Genomic DNA, 27,131 nt, shown 5'->3' with positions numbered 1-27,131 from the left:
ATCGACAATGTACCTACCTAGCAAAAATCTTCTACGTAAGTTAAGTTACTCAAACATGATGCTTGGTAAAATTGTATTAGTTCGTGCTTGAGGTGTTTTTGTATGTGTTGTGCACAGTCAGAGATAATACAAAAAGATCTAACCACAACATTAAGAGCGTGAAAGTTTGTATAGATCGTTTAAAAACTCGAATGTTCGATTCTCACCGACCGGCTGGAGTCTGCCGCGCCGGAGCGTATTTTCACTGTGCGTCCGCGAGGAGCCGTCCGGCTTGCGGCCATACAAATGTGAAATACGCTCCGACTCCGCCCATTTGGTGGGAATCGTACTTCACTACACTCGCTTACAAAGTAGTTACATTACAGCTAAAGTTTTCGAAATTGCCGAAATTCTATAGGAAAATTCTTAGAAATTTATATTTTACAAACAATGAGAACTTGTCAATTTTAAAGACCTTAATAGCTTAGATACAGGCATTATATATAGATATTTCTACTGTATGTCCAATATGTAAACAAGGGTTTGTTCATGATAATAAACTAAGAATTACCATTATTTTTAATATCACATATTAATTACCAGTCTAATTAAAATGTGATATTATAAAAAAAAAATCCTAAGTATAAGAATCTTTCTGAATGAAAACGTGCGTTAATAATTTTCCTGCATTGTTGAGAATGTCCAGCAACTTGCACTATCGTATAAATCGACACGAGTTGCGAATTATCTTTTCACATGTGTATTGTACAACTTTTTACAGTACATATGACCCTTTAAATTTTCGACATACGCACGTATTAGTGCTAGTTACCGCACTAGGGCGGTAAATTAGTGTCATATTATATACTGTAAATTAAATTACGTACTTAGATTCTGCTCCAGACGGCGCAGGCAAATACTTGTAATTATTTTTGTCCATCCTATGCGCGATGCGAATACAGCTCTCGACAGATCTTAAACTTATTCTAAGAACTACAAACGTTGGAATGAATCTCATAAACGGGCTCTCCGAGCGTAGTCCTGCAGACATGCTGTTATTACCGGCTATCTCTACTGACTTTACGACCAACAAACACTGGTTAAGCAACGAGCTCAGAATTAATTTAAAGTTTACAATACCATGCAATACACATAGTCTTTATTTCACACTTCAATAGAAGAAAAGAAACCCAAGTAATAGAGGTAAAACAACAGGCGGTCTTATCACTAGAAAGCAATATCTTCCAGACAACCTTTAGGTAGCAAACCTAATAAATTTACTTTTATTTATTAATTAATTTATTGTTATATAACCAGTGGTCCGGCGCGAACGAACTGAAACATGATGAAGTACGAAGTAGACATCACTTAAATTTTCACGCGATTGAATAAAAATACCGGTCAAGTGCGAGTCGGACTCGTCCACCGAGGAATCCGTACTTTTAGTATTGGTTGTTATAGCGGCAACAGAAATACATCATCTGTGAAAATTCCAACGGTTCATGAGATACAGCCTGGTGACAGACGGACAGACGGATGGACGTTTTACCCTTTGGGTACTGAACCCTACGCACGTATTTCACCGGTCAACTAAGTAATCAAATTTCGGCAGCTAAAAAAAATAGAAATAGGTACTAAAATTAATAGTTCATTGGCGACAAAAGCGGAACCTTAAAATATTTCAATATGAGCATAATTTTATTGCCGTTACAGCTTTTTTTTTATTTTGAGGCCAGTACCAATTATTTAATTTCGCAGTTTTCGCAAAGCTCGGTTAAAACGTCTAGTATTAGATTTTTATCTTGGTATGGAGTGAACACACTATGCCTACTTATTTCTATATGGTCGTGGTTAAGATGATATTCATAAAATAATAACGGAAGTTAAAGTATCTACAAACATCACTTTTATTATATAACCTTGATTGGCAAGTAGTGCGCCGCGACACTTTCAAGCACGTTAGATGGACTACGTACGTACCTATAATCTCGCAGTTCATAATTATGTACTTACCTATAATTTTTTACCTTATTGAAATGGATTAAGTTAAAAAAATCTGTAACACCAACGTGGGAGCACCTTTACGCACAAACATGACGATTGCGTTCTTACCTGTTTTTATAAACAAACGATATTTTATGATAAGTAAATAATAACCAATATTCATAAAATTTTGCTGCTTCCGTAATTTAAATATTACCTAAAACGATGTGCTCAATGTGATTATTTAGGTGTTAACAACTATATGACAACAAATATTAAAAATCATACGCTTTACAATATTTGATGCCAATTTAATATTTTAGACGCCAGACTATCATTTCAAGCTCCGTATTTATTTTCTGGTGGCTTAAATTTTCTGGCGTTTTTTAGAAATATGATGCTTATATTTGGGGCTAATATTAATTTTCTGGCGTTAAAATATTAATACACAGCCAAAATTTATTAATAATATATTATCATTTGGCCAATGAAAGTTCCCATTTAATATTTTAGTAACCCGGTTAATAATATGCCAATAAAAAAAATTAAATTCATGATGGCGGCCATGAAAAAGGATCTTTCGGCTCGACAGACTACATTAATTTGCATTATGATCAGAACAATAATAAAGAAATTTAAGATGGCGGCCTTTGTTCCAAATTTATGTAACTCCTCTGGAGTTGCAGGTGTACATAGGCTACGGAGACTGCTTACCATCAGGCAGGCCGTAAGCTTGTTTGCCACCGACGTAGTATAAAAAAAACTACGGATATTAAGCTGCCTTACCGAAACTCAGTTATAAATTCAGACCAATTATGAAGAAATTCAAGATGGCGAACTGTCTTTTGTTTTGAATCGCCGGGCGCTGTGTGTCCGCTGTAACATGTTGTCCCGCAGGTTTGCACGTGTTAGTAAAGAAGTAAAGTTAATATTGTTCAAAGCTTTTTGCCAAACTTTCTACACGTGCGGTCTGTGGGCCAACTTTACGCAGCGGGCGTATAGCGCTCTGCGTGTCCAATATAATGATGCATTTAGGATGCTGTTCAGGTTGCCGCGGTATTGTAGTGCCTCAGCGATGTTTGCTGAGGCACGAACAGACTGTTTTTTCGCCATCATGAGGAAGCGATGCGCGTCACTCCTCACTCGCAGCCGAAGCAGCACGAATAGCATCCTAAGTACGCTGGCGCAGCGTTGGGACTCGCCCCTAGTCAAGCGGTACGTGCAGCTACACTCACCTGTTGCTGTGCTGCCGCGAAACTTATAAATATTATGTAATGTTTTGTTTTGTTTGTTTTGTCCAATTGTTTGTTTTGTCTAATGAACTGTACCCCTAGTGTAATTTCAATCGACATCATAACGTGACGAACGCGTTTGCGTTAAGTCTCATTTTGTATAGGATTTTGAGTTTCAAAAACGTCCCGCTTGGCGCGCTCTTTCTAAATCCAATACAAAATGAGACTAAACGCAAACGCGTACGTCACGTTTCAAAATCGAATTTATTTACACTAGGGGTACTGTAATACTAACTCTAGATACATAAGTCATTGTTACCTAACCCTATGGACGTCAAGTTCGAAATAAATATTTCAATTTCAATTGTTGAACCCTGTTTGTATTATAAGTCCTTCCATATACCCTCAGATCTCGATTTTCAACTCACGCAGTGATAGATCTACTTACTAAAGCCCGTCACAGACGGAGCGATAATATACTGTAAGATACCGACAGATATCTTATAGTATAGGTAAGTATACCACACACCCCAACGATACCAAAATATATGTATATCGTTGTCTGTCTAGCATTCAACACAATTACATTGTGAGAGAGACGAAATATACCAAAATATATCGTAATATACCGAACTATATATCGCAAGGTCCGTCCGGCTCCGTCTGTGACGGGCTTAATGTTTAGCATGCCTTCTAAAACGCCCAGTTCTCCGCGTACCCACCACCATCAACCAGACAACGATCCACATAGGTACCCTACCTATGTACCTACGCTACAAACTAGTCGACAAGTATATCAATACCCCTCATAAAATCGGTTTTGGGTCTTCTAGCTCCATAATGCTTCCATCGATCCTGATCATGAATGTATGGGTCTCAACTTCGCTCTTACCCAAATCTCATTTACCTACTTAAATGAGAATAAATGTACTAAAGTTATTGCTGAACCAACTATTTAAAATCTAAAAACTTCGAAATGCCGGGAGGTGCCCCTAGTGCCAGCCATGTATTCCAAGTTGAATGTAAGAACTTTGCTTCGCATTGCTCGCTCGTTCGATTATTCCTCAAGTTTTTCTATGTATGTACAGTAGGTAAAGGTATACTTTAATTTAAAACGAAAATTACGAGTAACACCGTTTACGATCTATGCCCCGGGTTAACCCCATTTTGTCATAGTTTTGGGCCCGACCAGGGTGCGTTAAGGCAATCACTACAAACCAATATACAAATGCCGACCTAGCACAAAGAGACGCGAAGTGACGAAACGTACAATAAAAAAATAACTGTTGTTGTCGTAGATGTTTGACAGGACAAACTCTAAATTGGGGTCGAAGGTAATCGGTCTCGAAAAATCACAATATCCGATGTCACGCTCAACCCACCTCTGACATATGACCTGTAACTACTCTCATTGAGTGGGTGATGGTCGATGTGTGTTCGAAATACGAAAGTTTTTTCGCAAGAGAGATCATGATGAGATAATGCGAGTCCGAGGCAAAATATAACCAAACAATCCCTTTTGAAATACCACTGTCGTTTAAGAGTAAGCGGACATGTAACTCTACTTCGGAAATGAAGGCTAAAAGGCTAAGTTAAGTTTATGTCTCGGGACCAGATGTAACTCTATCGGTCGATAGCTAATTGGCAATGACAGTAATGTAGTAATGTATGATTAAAGCGTGTGACTGTGCTATTTCGGTTCGCGGCAAGACAATCCGCGTAGGCGGCGGGCACTAGGTTATGTTACACCTAGGAACAGATGATGAATAGAGGTGTCTCGCCGCTAGAGCACTGACCGCCGCAACTCGCCAATTGGGCGAGCCGACGTTACACTTGACCCCGCAAACTCTTCAATTGTCTTTTGTCCCGAACCGTGATTTAGGTAGGTATTTCAGTCGGTTCCCTGACGTAAGTATCCACTTCTATATAAAATTAGTATGGCTACTTGGTTACTTAAGTTCGGGCACCGACCGTACATACGTACATACGTACATGCATGGTTGCTATGCCCGCTGGGAGCCCGCCACGTGTCCCTCCCGGAATATTTTCGCTCTGACAATACATAGACGCGCTTTGACCTAATAATTTCAAAGTAAACCTAAACAACGCGTGCGGTTTGTATAGGTAGACATACTTGTGTTACTGTTACTATGCAATATGAGAATCGAACTCTCTAAGGTCTACTCGAATGATCAAGTTATTATTAGCAAGTTGTTAAGTCACAGCGCACTGATACCGGTTTTAGTTATTTGTAGACAGGAGCAACAACGTGCCTAAGTAATCGTAATCTTAGGTAGCATGAGGAGGTCTAACGGCACTTAGCAACATGCGCAACTTCTCGGGCGAACATGTAGGAATCAAGTTTTTAAATATGTTTGGTCCTATCGGAGATTACGCAGCATAATAATGAAGAACATAATGATCACAGTTAGTAAATACGAAGGTGACTTACAGGCATCTGTCAGTTGTATAATCTCGGCCTTGAATATCACCGGGGGGAGGAATATATGATATTCCTCGTTGAGATTTCTTCAAGCGAATTGACTTAAACGTCGTAAATGGTTAACGTGAACCGTTTAGGTTTAAAGTGTTGATCTGCTACATAATGTAAGGTAGCGTGCGTTCGAGCCAGGGATTCACGTAATTATTCAATCGAGTGCTATTGCACCGAGCGAGACGGAGGAGCCTCGGCGTGCACGCGCCCTGCGTGTGATCGCTCGCCGCCGCCTCGCCGCCGCCACGGAGACAGCAAAACACCTCGTTACCCGCGCGGCTCCGGTTCCACCAAACAGTGCGTCGAATGCGTGAGACCCGCCAAGCGCACACGCGCAGCGCCGCCGCCGAGCTTATAATCTTCATGTCTATTGGGTTATTTTAACTTTATAATATTGGTAAATAAAGACATAGATAAATTAGGAGTTAAGAATGTAATTTAGTATGTATTTCGTATTTACCTAAGAGGTAACACGGGGTACAGCTCGACAAGCAATTTTAGATATCTATTTATTGTAGATAACAACTGGTGTAGCCAGTGTGGTTCATATTTTATTTTATTTCCCCAATTTCTTGTTGAGATACAATAGTTAAATTATAGTATAACATCTACCTACGAGTAAGTACTTTTTACGAAATTATCGAAAAGTTTTCTCAAATGTGGATCTGAATAGAAAGATAGATAGAGTACTCTTTATTGGCACACCTCAGTAAAAGATATAGCTTAAAGAAAAACAATTGATTAGTGATAGAGGCAGACAACAGGCGGTCTTATCGCTAAAGAGCGATCTCTTCCAGACAACCTTTGGCTAGCGGAAACAAAAACAATTAATGAAAAAGAGTAGGTGTTGCAAAAAAAACGTTATGAAGCCTACTTTCATACACACAATTTAGGTCAATAAACATACACGTATAAGAAAATAAAATAGACATACATAATAAATATATCAGACACAAACCAAAATATATCAACATATAACAGCAACATATCAACCATAGAGTAAAAAATAACTATGTATTTCAAACACTAAGGGAGAGATAGGTAATGTTCTATAAGTAGTTTTTTGAATACAGCAAGAGATTGAGCGCGTCTCATGTTTGGAGGTAAGAAGTTCCAGAGTCGAACTGCTTGAAAGGTAAAAGATTTGTTGTAAAATTTTGAAGGATGAGACAGGAAGAAGCTGACTGCGTGAAAACCTCACAGAATTAAGATAACTGAAACGTTCCTTAAGATAGCGGGGAGTTGTAGGAAGAAATAGAATACAATACAAGAGGGACAAGATATGAAAGTTACGACGATAACGAATTGGAAGCCACTTGAGTTGTGAACGAAAATGAGAAACATGATCAAACTTTGAACCGAATGCCAATATTTTGAATGCGCTCAAGTTTATTAAGTTGCTCCTCTGTAAGGTCAGGATACGAAACGTCAGCATATTCTAAAATTGGGAGAAGGAGTTTGAGCAAGCGCAATTTTAATATCAAATATAATGTTCATCAAATTAAAAAAATCCATGTTCAAATTTAGTGGAACATCCAAAGAAAGAGGAAAGAGAGACCCTAAAGAAGTTGACCTTCGCAAGCGACGCAGTGCAAATGCAAATGACCTATAAGTAAAACATCGTAGCCTGCTGCATTAGCCATTACCCCTAGAGGTCGGATCAATTTTATTTTGTTTTTCTACTGTAAGGTTCCTTAACACGGGATCATCCGTGTCGACCGTGTCGTATACAGATGCGTTTGGTATTGATTGCTGCAGCGCATTTACTCCAAGCAAATTATATGTAAATAGTATAGGTAGGAGCTAAAGCCGTTCTTCGCAGTAGATAAATAACGCGACGACGGAACGTCCTCCGACTTTTATTACACCAACCGTGATGTAAGCAAAACCGAGCAGTGGATACATAGCAAGCACCCACCCTACGCTATTCTTGGCTTGGCACTTATAAAAAGGAAGAGGCTGATTTGCATTTTTATCAGAGGAAGGTGAAGTCATCATCGTTTTGTTAAATCGTTTAAGAACTTCGTTACTTGTTGTTAAATTCATTCGAACGCAGGAAACAAGGAAAGCTCGTTATCGGAACTGACACAAATTGTATTCTGAATCTAAGTAATAAAACAATTGTATTGTTATGCTAGTTCTATAAATAGAATGTTCCATATAAAATGGTCGTTGTAAAGTGGTGTTATTTTCCTGTTTACGGCGCGGGGCGCTAAGTGGCAATCTAAGATGCAACTGCAGTGCACGTGGATACTAATACGACCACACTAGTACTCTCGCAATTGGACCCCTGACGTATGCACCGCACCGTGTAGGTACAACTATTATCAATGGGCTGCATAGCATGTAGATAGGTAGGTACACTCCTCGGTTAACAAAGGTTATCTACAATGTGCATTTCCACGTGTGTGCTGAAGTCGGCCAAACACGTGTAGGTACTAACTAGTTGTTTTTCATTACACAATAATAGTAGTAAACACAAGTTTAATAAACTACCGAACGTTGCCATCACCTGCGGTCCATTCCATTCGTTAACGATAACTGGAAAACACGACTGTGTGTCCATGAATAAATGAACACAGATCCACCTAGCCCCAAAGTAAACTAGCCCTAAGAAATCAATATCATTATCTCATTCTAACAAATAGTTTTGTCCCTACTTACGTAAGTAAAACTAAGGCGACGATATATACATACGTATATAGATAAATACATACTTATATACATAGAAAACATTCATTTGCCCACGACCTTGGAACAAATATTTGTATTCATCACACAAACAAATGCCCTTACCGGGATGCGAACCCAGGAGTCCCAGGACCATCGGCTTCATATGCAGAATCATATACCCACTAGGCCGGACCGGTCGCCAGACCGGGTTTCAGCGTCGGCAACGTCTGAGGTTAATAATTGTTTAAGTTTAGGTTCAGCGGTTATTGATTCCCCATACAAATTGACTCCACCCGTTTCACTTTTCAGGGAAAATTATTAGGATAAAAAGTATCCTATGTTCTTCCCCATACCCTATACAAAATGTATCTATGTTGCACCAAACCTGGGTTCCACTAGGTACTGCCAGGGTTCAGATTCAGCTCTATCTTGGATACCGCTCTTCCAAGTGCTCATCAAGACGAGTCGGATGACCAAAACAGCGTGTGCCTATGTTGCACGGAACCTGCTTTCCAATAGGTACTGCCAGGGTTCAGCATCAGTTCTTTCTTGGATACTGCTCTTTCAAGTGCTCATCAAGACGAGTCGGATGACCAAAACAGCGTGTGCCTATGTTGCACCAAACCTGAGTTCCACCAGGTACTGCCAGGGTTCAGCATCAGCTCTATCTAGGGTACTACTCTCCCAAGTGCTCATCAAGACCAGTCGGATGACCAAAACAGCGTGTGCCTATGTTGCACCAAACCTGAGTTCCACTAGGTATTACTGCCAGGGTTCAGCATCAGCTATATCTTCGACACTGCTCTTCCAAGTGCTCGTCAAGACGAGTCGGATAACCAAAACAGCGTGAGCCTATGCCGCACCAAACCTGAGTTCCATTAAGTACTACTAGGGTTCAGTATCAGCTCTATCGTGGATACTGCTCATCCAAGTGCTCATCAAGACGAGTCGGATGACCAAAACAGCGTGTGCCTATGTTGCACCAAACCGGAGTTCCACTAGGTAATGCCAGGGTGAAGCATCAGCTCTATCTTGGAGACTGCTCTTCCAAGTGCTCATCAAGACGAGTCGGATGACCAAAACAGCGTGTGCCTATGTTGTACCAAACCTGAGTTCCATTGGGTACTGCCAGGGTTCAGCATCAGCTCTACCTAGGGTACTACTCTCCCAAGTCCTCATCAAGACGAGTTGGATCATCAAAACAGCGTGTGCCTATGTTGCACCAAACCTAAGGTCCAGTAGGTACTTCCAGGGTTTTCATTAAACGTGAATGCAATTGAGAGTAATTCTAATTAATTTAATTCTAATTAATAGGTAATTGGATTGACAACCAGTTTAATTGACATCAAAAAAATTAATTCTAATTAGCCTTAATTCAATTAATGCTTAAAGCAATTGACTAATTGAGAAATTTATGGTTAATGCAATTGGTTAATGGTTAATTCGAATTAACAATTACGACCAACACTGGCGCGTGACCAATTTTTGAAGGCCGGGTTCCAAAAACTGGCCAATAGAAATTTAATATTGGCCGTTAACGTTGACTTGTCAAGAACGAAAAAATTGACATGATTATGAGTTTCTGCTATTGGTACGCTGGCGACCCACGTGGCCTGCTGCTCAAGTTGTAAAAAAATCATACTAGTCTGCTACAACATAATCAATGTGGGCCTACTTGGCCTGCTGGAAAAGTTACTAAATATCACAGCGGCCTTCTGGACTCAACTTTTTAGTTTTATGGGGCGGCAGGCGACCCACATGGCCTGCCATGAAGTGTACCCAGGAGTAGCCGCATTGCTGAGCGAAAGACTAGCCAGACCCCTGGTCGCATGGGGGCCTAGCCAAGATGACAATCGTTACTAGAAAACGAAACGAAAATATAGAAAATTATCATCTAGTACAATTAAAGGTTCGTGCCTATATAAGTAAGTACCTAGGTACTCTGTGTTTGGTTTGTTTTTATTTAAAACTCAATTTTAATATTCCACGAATACGAATATACGTATTCGTGTTCCCATCACTAAAAGAGGTAATTTTACGATCGATATAAATACAAAATTAAGAAGATATCAATTGTTTATAATATCATAACAACCCCGCGGCATTAGTAAACAGCGTGAAGCAATCGTGCTCCGGCCTGAACGTTAACCATTCAAAATAAAATAAGTCACGGGAATCGAACTTTGTTCACATCATGCTCGCATCGCTTACTGCAACATAAACTGCATAGATACCGCTAGTTTATAATGTATGCACCGTGTTTCTATTGAATTCCGTTAACTCCGGGGTATGGGTAAGTACTAAATGGCATAGTTAATTAAAAAAAAAAAAACAATATATTTTTATACTTTTTTTTATAAAAAGTAATTAAATGTTGCTTATAGCGTTGTTGTAACACGAGCATTACATTTAATTCAAGCAAACAATTGAAAACTGTGACATATCAAATATATCAATGTGATTTCGAACATCAATCGTCCGAGATAGTATTTACGTTTAGTAGCAAATATACACACTCGTAATAAACACTAATCGATATGTAAACAGGCCCTAAGGCAAGTGTTTACGCTCGTGAGGGCCTTATAAGATAAAAATAAATTATCTCCGAAATGGGGTTAATTATAGAATAAATCAATAAATAAATAAATATTACAGGACATTATTACACAAATTGACTAAGTCCCACAGTAAGCTCAATAAGGCTTGTGTTGAGGGTACTTAAACAACGATATATATAAGACATAAATATTTAAAAATACTTAAATACATAGAAAACACCCATGACTCGGGAACAAATATCCATGCTCATCACACGAATAAATGCCATTACCAGGATTTGAACCCGGGACCATCGGCTTCATAGAATACCGGTGTCTTTGAGAAAGTTGCTTAATTTAGCTCAAGAATGCAGCCTTAAAATTAACGGAAATAAAAAAATCACAGTGTATATAGTAGCGTGACTACTTAAAAACACAAAACTATTTATTAAATTATTTTTTTTGTTCCAAAGTAGCACCGATACCAACCGTCGTATCAATCAGAAACAGATCATTGATTACAAGTGTATTCGGTAAAGTGCATTTTCACTTCCAAAGCGATACACTAAGGAAATGAAACGAGTGTTTAAGGATTCGCTTCCTGGGCGTCGCCCGGCTCGGGTTACCGCCACCCTTCACTATAAAAGCGGCCGCTACTCGGATTACGTACATTCGATATTCTGCTTTATACATGTTACATCTGCAAAAATAATTAACCTCCAAGCTTATGGCTTAGTGTTCCTAATAGTGACTAGGTAAGGATCTTTAGAGCTTACGAGGATGCATGGTGCTGGCTCTTAAGGGCCTGTAGGTATCTGCCCCTTATCTTGCCAGCAAAGTGAATTCTTGTAGGTATATTTAAAAAGGGTCGGCATCCCGTTTTTGACTCCGCTGCAACTTGCAAGCGTCCATAGGCTACGGTCTCTGCGGACTGTACACTTGTTTGCCATCGTCATGAAATAAAAGATTGGGCATACCTACTTAAACTTTAAAATTGATCAGCGCTCGTGGTTACGGGAACGACTGAGTACTATATACACGATACAGTCAGTTCAAACTTTAGCGGCAAACGAAGACTATAACCAACTAATGTGTATTGTTCCAGCGGCAGCAGCATGCTTATCAACTGTGCGGTGCTTTTGGTGGCGGCGTGGGCGCTGCAGCCCACAGAGACCGCCACGGCCGCCAGCGTCAAGCTGTGCGGACGCAAGCTCAGCGAGATCATGAGCAGGGTCTGCCACGTCTACAATAGCCCCTCCTGGGGTGACCCCACAGGTTAGTCTGTCAGGTCAACTAAGCTTGACCGACGATATGATCAATGAAATACAATAGGTTAGTAAATACTTACTTGAATGTGACACCAATCGTCTACAAATTTGTTGCGAATATCACAAGAGTTAAAATTGCAACACACCATACCAATAAAATATTAAATATCAGCTTATTTTTCACTTAAAAAAAAAGCTTTTATAAAAAAAAAAAACAAAAAAAAACGCGTTTTTTTTTTACATATAACGTAAAGTGATACAAATATAAACGTATAGATATGACCAAATTAATGCGATAAGACTTCCATAGCCTTCGGCAGTGTTTATTTAAGGATTTGTTGTTGTTGTTCGACCTTACCATGGCAATAAATAAAATACAGGAAGAGAATCATCGCATCGTAAATAGACTCGAATGCAAGCATACCCACACGTCCTTCTAACAACGAAACAGCTATTATGCAACTATGAACTATCGGGCTAGCATACTTTTATAGTGTATAAAATGCATGTGCTCGGAAAATGCTTCTTTATGTATGTCCACATAGAGTCAAGACAGACAAAGTACCTCTTTCTAGCACGCTTTAAAATAGTAAGTAAATAATCTTGGTCGCGCGGTGGTTGGTGGTGCGGGCTTCGCGAGTTTTAAGTATTGTAGCTAAAATTTAAATGAAATATGGAATATTAACTCAACTTTAACATAACCGACAAAAAAGACTGAAATTCTAATGAAATGACACAGATGCGTGCTACAATAGTAGTTTATGTGACTGCTACATAATAAAAGGCATTAAAATACACGAGTGTAAGTTTAAGAAACGAACGAAGTCAGTTTCTTAAAAAGATCACACGAGTGTTTTAATGCCTAATTATGTACAGTTACATGCACTATTTTATCTACACATATATTATAAACTTTCTATGAAATATTCACTAACCCAAATTACAGCCTCCGTTGGGGCATCGTTACCAAATCGTTGCTCTCTTGGTGGAACTCGCGGATATATGGTGGCGTCACCGAAATATTTTTATCGCTTATTTTACACGAAACCATTTTACCTAAAAAACAACAAAACATATTCATTTTGTACTTAAAACTAATTAAAAGATAAACTGTACATCAAATGGCGGTAAATGGAAACTTTTTTTACGCATATAGTTTTTTTTTTAATTCAGAGACAAACTAGAGTCGGGGGGCCTATTTCCGTATCGTATCATTCAATACAAACCAACATGCGAAATATGTCAAAATTGTATGCAATTGACATTTCATTTCCAACAAAAAGGCATCTCGACTGATATTAGAATAGAGGTAAAATCGAATTGTTTTTTTTTTCAGAGATGTTCCAAATTTGAATGCATAACCAAATCGATTTTGATGTAGTTATGAAGCAATAACTACATTATCACAGATAAGAAATTTGTTGTAACAAAACAGTTTATCGTAATGTTGGCCATTATTTACGGATTTTGAAGGCATTATAGAGGGTTTATGATATGTGTAGATAAAGGAATATTCGAAATGATTAAAAGATAATAATCCAGCCTATATACGTCCCACTGCTGGGCACAGGCCTCCTCTCGTGCGCGAGAGGGCTCGGGCTATAGTCCCCACAAGAATGTGCAAGAATATACAGGACCGGAGATGTGTGCCGACATTGAAAAACCATTCATTGATAATCCACCATCAAATGACAATTTCGACCGGCCTGATCAGGTTAACGAAGAAATGCTACCCCACACGCTGGCCCCAAAAGGAGTGCTGTGGATTCAGAGGACCAGCCTGATTCATCAAAGATATACAAGAGATACGAGTTATAACAATTTCCCTCGCTGTACTGTATATTATACACACAATGATCCGAAGGGCTTTCGAGGTCGAAAACTTGGATTTGTATTTGTCATTACTATTTCATCACTACCAATATGTATAAAAAACAGAACTACCTCATTTGATGTAAGGCAACACCTCTTTTTTGGTATGATTTCCATGTATAATAAAAGATACTTATCCTTATTATAGCTACATAACGATCTCAAGTCCTATAATTATTTGTATTTGTATATAGGTATAAAATACAAATTAATTAAATACGTTGAATATTGGTAATTAGTTGTAATAATTTTGTACTCATAATATCTAACATCCGCGAAGCAACAGCGTTATCGATAGGTGTTCATGCGAGTAAGGTCAACACTAATGACAGTAATGGCTTGCATGCTGTGCAGCGACATTGTCAACAACATTATCTCACGCCAAAATTGTGCTAATTATTGCAATTCAATTAATTGTCAGCAAATAAACTTTGAACTGTGTACGCTCTTAACTGTCATTTCATAGTGACAAAGTCCGAGTAACCTAAAACAGTCAACAAAAAAAGTATAACATACAACATTGTAAGGCGTAGATTAAACATTGGAAGTGACTTAACTAAAAACATTTCAGTTGATAATAATAGATCCGGCTATTTATTTTGCCTCGTACCTACTTGTTTACTGCGAAGTAAAGAAACAATGCCAATTAGGCTCATATATATATATATATATATCTATACCTATCATTATGAAGTCTTGTAAAGTGAGTTGTAGGAAATCTTTATTAATTATTATATTATAAATAATTACCTATAGGTAACTGTACGGCTGAAACAGTATAAAATTATCATGCTTGTAATGTATCTAATTATGCGACGATATATACGTTTTTATCGCAGAATTATTGACCTCTTGATTGTTTACGTCTGGGATAAATAGGTAAACATATGAATACACTACCGAGGTTCTCCGAGTAGACACATTGCACAGTCAGAAACACAAATGGCTATGCGAAACCTATTAGGTACCTATTTATTCCCATGACAACAAAGTTGTATTTATGTTATTTTAAGCACCTGATCCAGATAGCTACTTCTGCTGCTAAAGCTGCTGACTATACATACCTTTACCTACCTATACATAGACTAGCTTCTGTCCGCGAGTTCGTCTACATGATGACCGATAATAAATATCCTATACCCTTCCTCGAAGTCTCATAAAACAGTATTAAAGCACTATTATCTTTTTCCAGTAGTAGAGCAGCCGGGCACGCGTCGGAAGAGACAGGCCGGCATCGCGGACCAGTGCTGCACCTTCGGGTGCACCTGGGAGCAGCTCAACGAGTACTGCGCAATCAGTTCTAAGTAAGTTACATACAATTAATAAGGTGAACTAATACTAAGAATACCTAGTATATTTAGGGTAAGATTGAAATAGGTACCTAGTTTTTGATTGAGATTGAAATAGGTAGGTCCAGGAGATTCCGGAAATCATTCTAAAAGTTCTGACTTTTTTAATAATCAACATATTATTATACTTTTATGTAGGTTTATGACAAATCCGGGCACTTTCCAAATCCGGAAGCATATCTAACGTTCATACGTTGAGAGCATATTCCAATAAGTTTATCGTGCCACAAGATGTCTAGTTATCTATGAGCCTCTACAAACCTCACAAATAATTGCATATGTTTGCTTTACATTGCGGCATTTGATACAGCCGGCAATTATCTAAAATCGCATGCAATTATGAATGAATTATGTAGAGGCCCTACATAGACCGCGAGCCAGGAACAGATTTCCATGACCAATCGCCTCCCGGGCGAAGACACGGATGGTTAACGGCTATTTATGATGAGCCCTCGTGGACGTCAGCTGCCGCTCCGTTGGTGGGTTGAGGAATGGCAGCCACCGAAACACGTACCAAAAATAAAATTTAGTTATCGCCTCCCGTTTGATCATTTGTCAGATGATAGTTCAAATGCTATTGTTAGTTAAAAAAATCGTCAATCGTTATGGCAAAAAACGGAACCCTTATGGATTCGTCATGTCTGTCTGTCCGTCCGTATGTCACAGCCACATATTTTAATAATATTGTTCCTTTGTTCCCCATACTTAGAACTGAAACTCAATTTTTTTTTCATCAAACCCATACGTTTGGGGTATCTATGGGTATAGGTCTTCAAAAATGATATAGAGGTCGCCGAAAATTGGTTTGAACGAGATCTAGTAAGTAGTTTTTTTTTAAATATTTACGTCATAAATGGTACGGAACCATTCATGGGCGAGTCCGACTCGCACTTGGCCGCTTTTATTATTTAAAACAGCATCTAAACTATCATCTGACGAAGTATCAGCTGGGAGGCGATGACTGACAATATACGCTCCTGGCCCGCGGTCTAACAGAAACGCTTCTTATTACTGTTCAGTTCGGAGTCAGCGTTGAGCGAGCTGCAGGCCCACATGCTGGAGACGCGAGGCACGGAGCACAAGCGCGAGGCGGAGCGGCAAGCCGCGCCGGCGGAGACGCCGCCCGAGGTGGGACGCCGCCCTCGCGGGTACGGGCGCAGGAGGGGCCGTTGTTGGTGCCGGCGCAAGCGGCGCACGGGCCGACGGCGTACTCTCATGGGTAACATGGTGTGTCTGTCCTTCATCGCTTACTTGTTCTCTATCTGATCACGGAGCCTGGACAAGTGACAATATAAGTAGTTTATAGAAAACGCCAATCGAAACTTAAAGTATGAAAAAAATTACTGCGATACATTTTTTTTTCGATTGGCGTTTGTCAATAAACGATTGTCATCTTGGCTGCGGCCCCAGACACGAAGCGACTGATAAAGTGATAAACAAGGCTCGGAAACTGTTGTCAAATTAACCTGATTAGAACAATAAAAACCAGTTTCTTCCTATGTGCGTGTCTTTGTTTACGTGGCACACGACCAGAGGGCCTACCGCGAACCACGTTCGACGTGTTGCCTCACACTTAAGGCCCTGATCGACGGGCGAGTAAAACCGCGGTTTTGCGGCTCGTCGGTAATGCTCGCCGGTGTATCATTGCAATACCGCGGTATTATATACCGACGAGCCGGGCTCGTGGCTCGTCATGTATGTTTGATTTTTTAGCGTGTCGATCATAACAAACTTCATATTTTGAGCACGACATCTTGAACCGACCGCGATCGCACGACTGTTTTGCTCGCTAGTCGATCAGCGCTGACGAGCCGCGAGTAAAACCGTCGCTCTAAAACCGCGGTATAATAGCTCGTACGTCGATCACCCGCTTTACGTACGAATTTACAAGTGCGACAGTGAGGCAACACGGTTCGCGGTAGGCCCTCGAATAAACCGGTTTATTAAAGTTACAATAAAGTTCTTAAAACGTTCGCGTTCTTATGAAAGTTCGGAGTAAAACCAAAATAAACCGGTATTTATTGCTATTTTTAAAACCGGTTCTGAGCCTTGGTGATGAAGATGCTGTCTTCATACAACGTTGCATTCGCTCGACGCGCATAGTTTACGCGTTAGTGTTTTAAAGACTTAAAATTTATTAAGCAGAGAGCGTACAAGAACTAGCATTATAACGTTATTTACGTAAGTTAGCGTGTTTGTTAATATTAGTCAAAATTGATTAAATAGAGAACAATGAGGGGATGAATACTAACAATTCATTATTAATGCTTTGCATGTTGGGCTAACTAAAACCGTCACGTAACAAACTCTACACAAAACACGTATGAGCTCCGTGACAGGTCATGGATGCCGTGAGATGATCTATGTATACTGATACTGAGCTCGTTCGCGGCTCACTCGGCACGTCTCTCATATTGGCATTATCAGTATTATCACTCATCGATAAGCACTTTACCTTTCAACCCCTATCAATATGCATTGGGAGCTTTAGACGTAAGTAACGTTAAACCACCCAACTACAAACCAGTGGTGTGGTACCTACAAATATGGTTCATATAAGTTCAACAATAGTTATTTACTACATGCTTCATATAAGTTCAACAATAGTTATTTACTACATGGTTCATATAAGTTCAACAAGTACCTACGGTAATTAAGTAAGTATCAATCTGCCATATTTAATCTGCTACCATCATGGGCGTAGCGTGAAAAATGTATTCACTGTTTATTACTTTTTGTAGTTCTTGTAGTAACGAAACGGTCAAGCCATATTTAGACTAAGGTGTAGATTTTGTGAAGTTAGGGCTTGTAGAGTTAGAAGCTTCGCTCTACAAGAGATCTGACGTGCTAGCATGAGTGGCGTTCTCGCGCGCGACTTCAAGTATGGACTCGTGCGCGAGAACGCCACTCATGCTAGCCGGTCAGATAACTTTTTGACAGTGCGAGCCTTATGGTTTTGCCTTGGCAACATTTTACATGATAATGTTTTTGGTGGGATACGTACAATCTTCTCTTTTGTGTTGCCATTTTTTTCCTTCCATTTATGAAAAATATTTTACAGTACATATGGTGCTACTTTACCGCACTAGTGCGAAAATCAGCATATTATGTTACTGTGTCGAACATTTAAACGGCTATATGTACTGTAAATCGTTGTACGATACATGTGCGAATAGGTAATTCGCAACTCGTGTCGATTTAAAACACTCCCTACGGTCGTGTTTTAATTTATCGCCACTCGTTTAGAATTTCCTATTTTTCGCACTTGTATCGTAATGTACTATTGTCTATTAGAACTGCGTCATTCAAATAATATTCACACCTGAACGAAGATATTCTAGTTAGCTTTGGATCATAGTCGGAGCTCTTTGATAGATACGAGTAGTTTTACGATACCTACATTCCTAATAACACACTTATCCTAAATATTAAAAGCAGAGACAGGAAACAAAACGCGGATATCAGAAAAACAACCAATGTAATAGACGCTTTGGAACATTACAAAAAACAGAAATGGAGATGGGCTGGTCATGTAGCACGCATGAGCAAACAGAAATGGATATATATAGTGACTTAGTAGTCACCTAGTTAGTAGTAGTAGTGACTTAGTAGTTAGTAGCCTAGTGGCCATGGCCAGGACCACAACATAAACGAAAAAGAGCTAGACCAAGACAGAGATGGACAGATGAAATAAATAGAGTAGCTGGCAGAGACTGGATGTCCAAAGCTAATGATAGAGTAGTATGGAATAAGATGGAGGAGGCCTTCACTTGAAGAGTGAATCCGTCCTTAATTCATAAATAATTTTATTGAACTGCATGACATATATTGAAAAATAAAATAACAAAATGTATGATTACTTATTTCTAATCGTAAACGTATTTAATTTATTTATTAAAATTTTATTGCACAGAAGAAAAACTTAATGTACAAAAGGCGAACTTAATGCCATGAGGCATTCTCTACCAGTCAACCTTAGGGCAAAGCAGAAAAGATTTTAATAGTAAAATTTAATAATTAATTTAATATTTAAGATGAAATTAGATAAACAATTTATATAATTTACTATTAATATGAATTGTGAAATTGCCAATCTAAATTATTTTGCATGTGAAATGATTTACGAATTGTTCTGCATTTTATTGTATTTTAATTTATTAAGGAATAAATGAGGCTATAATAATAATAAATTAAAAAATGCATTTAACATCATGTCGTAGGACGTACGCAAGCGCTGCAAGCATGTTGTCCCATTGAAACAATTCACAATAAATACAGCATACTTACATAAATAGAATAGTATTGCATACATAGATACAGTTCATTGTTCACAAATCAATAACATTAACAAAGTGATACGCCTGCAGAATATTATTTCAGGGAGGTGCAACTGTAAAATATCCCACACAGGTCAGAGTCTATCTCATACTAGAGAGCAATGAATTAATCATGACTATTATTTAATAAGTTTCAACATGACATTCGGATGGCAACTTCAGCAGCGTTGCTATTGTGACGTTAACGCGAACCGAAACCGCGGACGGAGAAAAACAAATAACGGATTGAATTGAACGGTTTAATCAACATCATTTACCTGCCTATCAAGAAAATTTACTGTGACATCGTCCGCGGCAACGCTGCAAGAATACCGTTGCAAGCTGCAACCATGTTGCAACAGTAATGCTGCTGCACCCGCCATTCGAATATCAGCATTATCCTTACTTACTTAGTCACTCCGTTGGCTCAGCGACCCAAAATAAGACTTGGGTTCCGACACAAGACAGCGCCACTTTACTCGGTCCTGTGTCTTATCCTAATGTTGTTTAATTATGTAGGTAATTTAATTTCTTTCATGACTCGGCGGCACCTCCCTCCCGGCGCCCGTTATGCCGAAACCAAAGACTGACGTGTTCCCATATTGTTTTAGATACGAGACCAAATCAATAACAGACCCGATCCCATCGTGGGAACCGTGTCCCCAGTGCTGACGTGGGGCCGCACCCTCAACACCGACCTGCCGCCCATGGAGCGCGACCGCTACAACTACATCGCCGTCAACTCCTAAAAAATATATCTATTAAAGACTAGAGTTTTAACTTGTCAGAGCATAACGGAAGCTTGCGATGTAACTGGAGGCGACGAGAATCATGCGTCTTAACTCAGCGCTAGCCACGACACATTGACGTGTTTACCGGGAAACGGTGTCGGCTACTACGTAGCGCTACGACCGTAGCTTAACAGTGAATGGGTGAAAGAGGGCTGCCTGAAGTGCCTGATTTAAAAATGTCGCGTGTCATCTTCATGACGGTGTCATGCAAATCTGTCATATAAATATATATGGAACATAATTTCGATATTTAAATCAATTTTTCTAGTGGTAGTCAACGCATATTGTAATGGTGCGGCATACCGCATATGTCATAACATATTATAATTAGGTATCAAATATGGAAGGTAGAGGAAAGGAACAAAATCTCCATATACCAAAAAGTGTCAAATAGGTGGCGCTACAATACCTAGAATATTGAGAAAAGAATCGAATCATAGACAGCGCACTTCACTCCGTCAATAACGCCTAGGTTCTTATAGCTACTCTAGCGCTACTGTTGAGAGATTTGGAACTATTTTATAGCTGACAGCTGGACACTTTTGCAACAATCTGCCTAAGGAGTTTCTGTTCCTTGCCTGTACCTTCCATAGTATCAAAGCTTGACAAATGTCAGGTCACATTTGTTCTTGAGTGCCTATTCGGTTCACTATTGCTGTATCAGGGCATCAGCGTTGCCACCGGTGTGTTGCTGTTTGTGGTCGTATTGTTCAACTCGCTCATTTTTGGCGCATGCTTTGCGCTTTGCCAGTGAACCGAATGTGCCTATATTTAGCTAATATTGAAATAATGATTTAACAGTAATTACATTTTTGAAGGGTACGCAATAAAACACTCGGTACCTAGGTTTCTAGCAATTGCTTGTAAAACTAAAAATATAGTAATTAATGAAGATAGAACAGCCACCTAGAAATATAATTTTATTGCAATTGATTTGCTAGTAGGTATTAATTTTATATTATATCGAATCTATTTATATTAACAAAAGTTTTAAATTATCAATATCAGGATAATTAATGTCAAATGGAATTTTACAATAGGCACTATAGCTATCGTAAATTTAAAAAAACCGGTCAAGTGCTAGTTCGTTTCACTCGCGCACCGAGGGTTCCGTACAAACTTTGAATTATCTCGTGTAAAGGTGAAAGACTTTTGATCAGAAGTACCTATACCAAAGAGAATTTGTAATAGAGGTCAAAGAAAACTTTGCAGTCACAGTAAATTTACTGCCATCTTTCGACACGAAATGAAAATTTTTTAGAACGCCATTTGACCTTGATCCTTATTCTTTCACTGATATGTGTTAAATTTGTTAAATATCAAAAACTGGCGCCATCTACCAGAGCAAAGGTTATGGCGCCATCTACCAGAGCAAAAGTTATGGCGCCCTTACTCGAAACAGTGGCGCCATACCTTTGGCCTATGATCTATTAGATGGCGCCACTTTTTGAAATTGCTAACTTTCCGCGAACAGTTTTAACTATTTAGAATAAACTGTTATTAAGGATAAAATGTAGTGTAGGTGCCTATATTGACATGTGTGATGTGTTCAATAGTCATTATTATATATATCTAATAATTAATTACTTGAGGTCTCCATAAATTCGGTCAATTAGGCAAGCAGCAAGTAGGAACTTTATACCTCTCTAAACAGTTATATTATAATTCACAGAAAATAATTATAATTTTTAGCCATGTATGAACTTGTACAAGAATAATAATTAAGAGGGATGGTATTGATCTATCATGCACTGTGCATATATCATCCTTTATAATAATAGTTCAAATAATCTATAGTTCTATTCTAATGTAACAAATAACTTCTATAATATAAGGTTCAAAGATCTCTAAAGCATCTGTGATAATTCCAACATCTTTAATTTATAAATATTTTGTAGAATCACCATAATTGTGTAGCATAAAGTATTTTCCTTGGCATGATAGCAAATGTATTGTATTTTATTCTAAGTAATTAAATTAAAATAGGAACCAATTTGGCTGAAGTGGATACTGTAATAGAAAAATCATCCTCATGTACATTCTCTTATTTAATATTTCATTAAGCATTTAAGCAATATTAGTTAAAATAAAATAATACATGGTATGAACAAATTTTTTATTTTATTATCTATTTACAAAACTGGAAATTAAATGCGATCAAATATTGTATTTGTAGTCTTAGCGTCACATATTTTTTTAGTTTCATCACTGTTGGTATCTGGTTTAGAAAAGTAATATTTATGTAAAATAACATACTTGATGGTAAATATGGCCACCAGCCCGATGCCTAGTCATAGCGGCCCCTTATCCTTGTCATCGGAGCCGGGCCCCACACTGTCGCTCGCTTCACTGCTGGCTCCTTTTGCAGGTAATATCTGGAACCTCAGACTGTTGCCTTTGTTTCTTTTTTGAACCACTTTCCCAATAGATTTTACACCTTTTTCAATGATAGAGTATATCTTTTCCTGAAAATGATGAAAGGCAATTAGACAACTAACAGTCCATGATGAAACAAAACTAACAATTATCAAAAAAACAAAACTGGAATTTGGCAACTAACATCTTTAGACCAAACAAAATTAAATGGGCATTGGAAAAATTTAAACCATTTAAATCAGCGGGAGAAGATGGAGTGTTTCCGGCGCTTTTACAGCAAGGACAGGAGCTCCTCCTCCCGCATCTGGCCAGAATATTCCGAGCAAGTTTCGCGTGGGGAATTATACCAGATAAATGGACTCGGGTCAAGGTACGATTTATACCGAAAGCAGGGAAAAAGGACTACTCACAGCCTAAATCCTTCAGACCTATCAGTCTAACATCGTTCCTACTAAAAACGATGGAAAGAATAGTCGATCAGCACATTAGAGGCAAATACCTGGTGGAAAGACCACTAAGCGTAAACCAACATGCTTACCAAAAGGGAAAATCTACGGAGACTGCCCTACTCGACCTGGTTGACAAGGTGCAGAAAACCCTAGAGGACAAGCAAACCGCTCTATGTGCGTTCCTTGATGTAGAGGGTGCTTTCGACAATACGCCCACAGAGACCATACTCAATGGTATGAAATCAAAGGGAGTTGACGAAACCACCACCAGATGGGTACATAACATGCTCTCGAACAGAGTAGCCACTCTGACCCTCAATACTATAGAGCATGAATTTTATACCACAAAAGGGTGCCCACAAGGAGGCGTTCTTTCCCCTCTATTATGGACCCTAGCAGTGGACCAACTTCTTGCGATTATGTCAGGCCAAGACTATGACACACAAGGATATGCCGACGACCTTGTAGTCATTATCAAAGGCCCTTGCCTCCACACGATATCCAACCTAATGCAAGGAGCTCTAAACACAATATTCAAATGGTGTAAAGAAAATGACTTGTCCATTAATCCGAGCAAGACTGTGATAGTACCATTCACAAGGAAACGAAAGCTCGGAAAACTCACAGAACCAAAACTTAATGGACAAATAATACCGTTCTCAGACGAGGTCAAGTACCTAGGGGTCACTTTTGACCAAAAGTTAACTTGGAACCCTCACCTGAGAAATACTATACAAAAAGCAAAAATGGCCATGTGGTCATGCTGTCGAATGGCAGGAGCAAGATGGGGCATAAGACCCAAAATTGCTATGTGGTTATACACAGCGGTAGTGAGGCCCATTATTACCTACGCCTCCGCAGTCTGGTGTAACAAAACCAGCCAAAAGACGGCAATAGAAACTCTAAACAGCCTGCAACGCACGGCTTGTTTAACAGCAACAGGTGCCTTCTCCTCGACACCGGGGGCGGCCCTAGACGCACTGCTAGACATTATACCACTCCACTTGCAAATGCAAAAGGAGGCCAAACAGTGCGTCTATAGAATATGCACGCTAAACAGGCCGAAATGGCGCTCTCAAGCATTAACCAAACTAAAGGCCTGGGTTTTTGCAAATAGAACCCTTAGCATGCCCACGGATGACACGCACACAGAATGTCATTTTACCCAACTGTACACAGTAGAAATTCCTCCTAGAGACAAATGGATTAACGACCAAATGTACGTCGAAGAGGGAAGCCATATTTGGTACACTGATGGTTCCAAGAAAGGCAGTGATGTAGGATGTGGGATCTATGGTGAGAGACCTAAGTTCAGTGCTAGCGTCAGCATGGGCACACAGGCCTCAATCTTCCAGGCAGAAGTCTACGCCATCAACAAATGTGCGGAGATTAATCTGGATAGAAACCTAAGACACCAACATATCTACATCAACTCAGACAGCCAAGCTGCTCTTCTGGCACTAGAATCCCTGGAGTCAAACTCGAAACTAGTCCAGAACTGTAAAACAAACCTAAATGCACTGGCTAACTCCAACAAAGTCATACTTAGATGGGTACCAGGGCGCTCCGACATTAACGGAAACGAAGAAGCGGACGAACTTGCTAGAAAGGGCGCAGACACACCCCTGGTCGGCCCAGAACCGTTCTGTGGAATCACAAAACGGGATGCATATTCTCTGCTCAGCAACTTAGAAAAAACAAGAGCAATCGATTGGTGGAAATTCGTCAAAGGACAAGAACACTCGAAAGCTCTAATCAAAGGGTTCAACAACAAATTTGCTAAGGAGCTCTTAGAGCTCAAAAGACATAAAACCTGCGCGGTGACCAGAATATTGACTGGACACTGTAAGTTGAACAAACACATGTTTCAAATTGGGAAGAAACAAGACGCGACATGCAGGTTCTGCCATGAGTCAGAGGAGACTGCAATGCACATTCTCTGCTCCTGTGGACCACTAATGTCAAAAAGAAGTACCCACTTAGGGCGGCACGTATTGCAACCCTATGAGGTACAGAACATTACGGCCCAAAGAATCTGGAATTTCCTGGATTCAACGGGCATCAGTAATGAACTTTAAAGGGCTGTCACAATAGATCACTACCTGGTCGACGTGGCACTCAAAGGCCCGAAACCCCAATAATAATAAAACTAACAAAGCATTATCAAACACAAATACATTCAATTTAATGTATGAGTGATTGTTCATCCATTTTCATGTAATAATAATATGTATTTATGTAAGTTCATATTATATGCATTTCTATGTCTGATTGTCTCAATAACCTCCATGATAACCCTATATACAGTCCTCATTTACACATTCACAGGATATTGACACAAGGTTGAGAAGACACTCTAAAAAACTCGTCAAACCTCCATGTGCTAGCAACCCTAGGAAACACTTCTTGCCAAATCGTGTAGTAAATGTGTGGAACTCTCTACCAGAAACTGTTGTTAGTGCACCGTCAGTGAACTCTTTCAAAACTAGACTAGATACACATTTTAGAACATAAAAAAGTACTAAATAAACACAAGTGCTGCGATATACACACATCAGCTCCAAGAGCTGCTAGTGTATCAAATAAAATAATAATAATAATAATTCACTGCCAGCACAAGCTACGTGCTACGAGCATAGCCAATAGCCGGGTCCACACTGAGCAAGCATATGTGCGGGGCAATTTCCTCACACAAAATGTGTGAGGAGATTGCCTCGCGCGTATGCTCTCTCTGTGTGGACCCGGCGAATGACATAGGAAAACAGAGAACAGAGAACACGCCTAGCAAGTTGCTGGCAGTGACTAAGTTAAGTCTGTGATTTACATAATTTCATTCCGTTCAATATTTTTGTAAATAAATCCAATTTAACACTAGATGCTTATAAGCACAATCCAGATTTAAATTAATAATTTGGATGAAAATATAACACATACTGTAGTCTGAGTTTCCTGGCCTCCGTCGCCAGCAATGACCACCCGGACCTGGTGCTGTTTCTCTAATAGTTTCAGCATCTTCTTGACACCTGTCATAAGGTCATGTTCACCAATTTTTGTAGAAAGTGTGAGCAGCTTCTCCCCTTTCATAGCACTGTTTTGACGAGACACCTGTCTTTGTTTTCTGTTTTCTAGTTCTTCACTGTGGTATTCAGCATTAGTCATCAATCTGCAATATGATAAGGTATAGAAATATTGATTATTTAGTTTTAAGTCATATATAGAAGAAGTATAACTAAGAAAATGCCTTCTGAGTTTATATGCGACTAACTGCAGAGTAGAGGTATACTCTCATGCCTGAGAGGGATTAGTTAAATAGTCCACACACTGACCCAAAAGTTAGATGGTTATTTTTATACATACATATTTAAATTTCTTTGCAGAAAACGCACTTAGCAAGAGTGAATTTAGAAATGAACTGCGGGATAAACTATACAGTCACCTGTGAATGGATTTCATCAGGGCACGACTACAGAAGTTGAATGACCCTCGAAACTACTTACTTGTAGACAGGCCGCCTAGTTTTGGAATCCACGTCTTGTATTTTAACCAGTTTCAACTCTCGCTTCTGTGAAAGGTTCTGGGCATTCTTCAGATCTGTAATGCTGACAGAGTTATCTGGGCTAATCAGCGTTATTCTATTTTCAAAGTTCTTCCGTTTGGGTATTTCTTTACCGTCTGCTGCAAGCCTGGCTAAAGTCCGACATTCCACAATTGGTCTAAAACTAATTAATCTTATTAATGAATTCATTATTTTGCGATTTATTTAAGCTCGAGATTTGTGTTCTTTATATAGATAATACATTGAATAACAGATA

The 27,131-nt window shown here is 39.2% G+C and overlaps 2 protein-coding genes across 6 annotated transcripts in view; one reads left to right on the top strand and one right to left on the bottom strand.

Annotated features, from left to right (window-relative positions):
- The window catches only part of LOC133516876 (bombyxin-related peptide A-like), a 26,385-nt gene extending 3,779 nt beyond the window's left edge, over positions 1-22,606 (top strand). Inside the window, exons 2-5 of one of the 5 annotated variants that reach the window (XM_061849892.1) lie at positions 12,004-12,173; positions 15,231-15,342; positions 16,407-16,614; positions 20,315-22,606. In XM_061849892.1, coding sequence (XP_061705876.1) covers positions 12,014-12,173; positions 15,231-15,342; positions 16,407-16,614; positions 20,315-20,452 — 618 coding nt within the window. In that variant the 5' untranslated portion in view covers positions 12,004-12,013 and the 3' untranslated portion in view covers positions 20,453-22,606. The remainder of the gene's footprint in view (positions 1-12,003; positions 12,174-15,230; positions 15,343-16,406; positions 16,615-20,314) is intronic. The other 4 variants (XM_061849893.1, XM_061849895.1, XM_061849896.1 and 1 more) reach the window with 4 other exon arrangements.
- Positions 22,594-27,131, bottom strand: LOC133516875 (translation initiation factor IF-3). Its single transcript, XM_061849891.1, has 3 exons — positions 26,817-27,131; positions 26,254-26,482; positions 22,594-22,959 (listed from the first exon to the last, which is right to left on the bottom strand). The coding sequence occupies exons 1-3, from the start codon at positions 27,062-27,064 to the stop codon at positions 22,786-22,788; spliced, it is 651 nt and encodes a 216-aa protein (XP_061705875.1). The 5' UTR covers positions 27,065-27,131; the 3' UTR covers positions 22,594-22,785.

Source organism: Cydia pomonella, chromosome 4, assembly GCF_033807575.1.
Source record: "Cydia pomonella isolate Wapato2018A chromosome 4, ilCydPomo1, whole genome shotgun sequence".
Classification (NCBI taxonomy): domain Eukaryota; kingdom Metazoa; phylum Arthropoda; class Insecta; order Lepidoptera; family Tortricidae; genus Cydia; species Cydia pomonella.
The sequence above is the reverse complement of the archived record's forward strand: the minus strand, read 5'-3'. Positions and strand labels throughout refer to the sequence as shown.

Coding starts and splice junctions, on each gene's coding strand:
- LOC133516875 (XM_061849891.1), bottom strand. CDS start 27,064: ATGAATTCATTAATAAGATTAATTAGTTTTAGACCAATTGTGGAATGT. Junction 26,483..26,816: donor ACTAGGCGGCCTGTCTACAA/GTAAGTAGTTTC, acceptor ATCATATTGCAG/ATTGATGACTAATGCTGAAT. Junction 22,960..26,253: donor GCCAGGAAACTCAGACTACA/GTATGTGTTATA, acceptor CATCATTTTCAG/GAAAAGATATACTCTATCAT.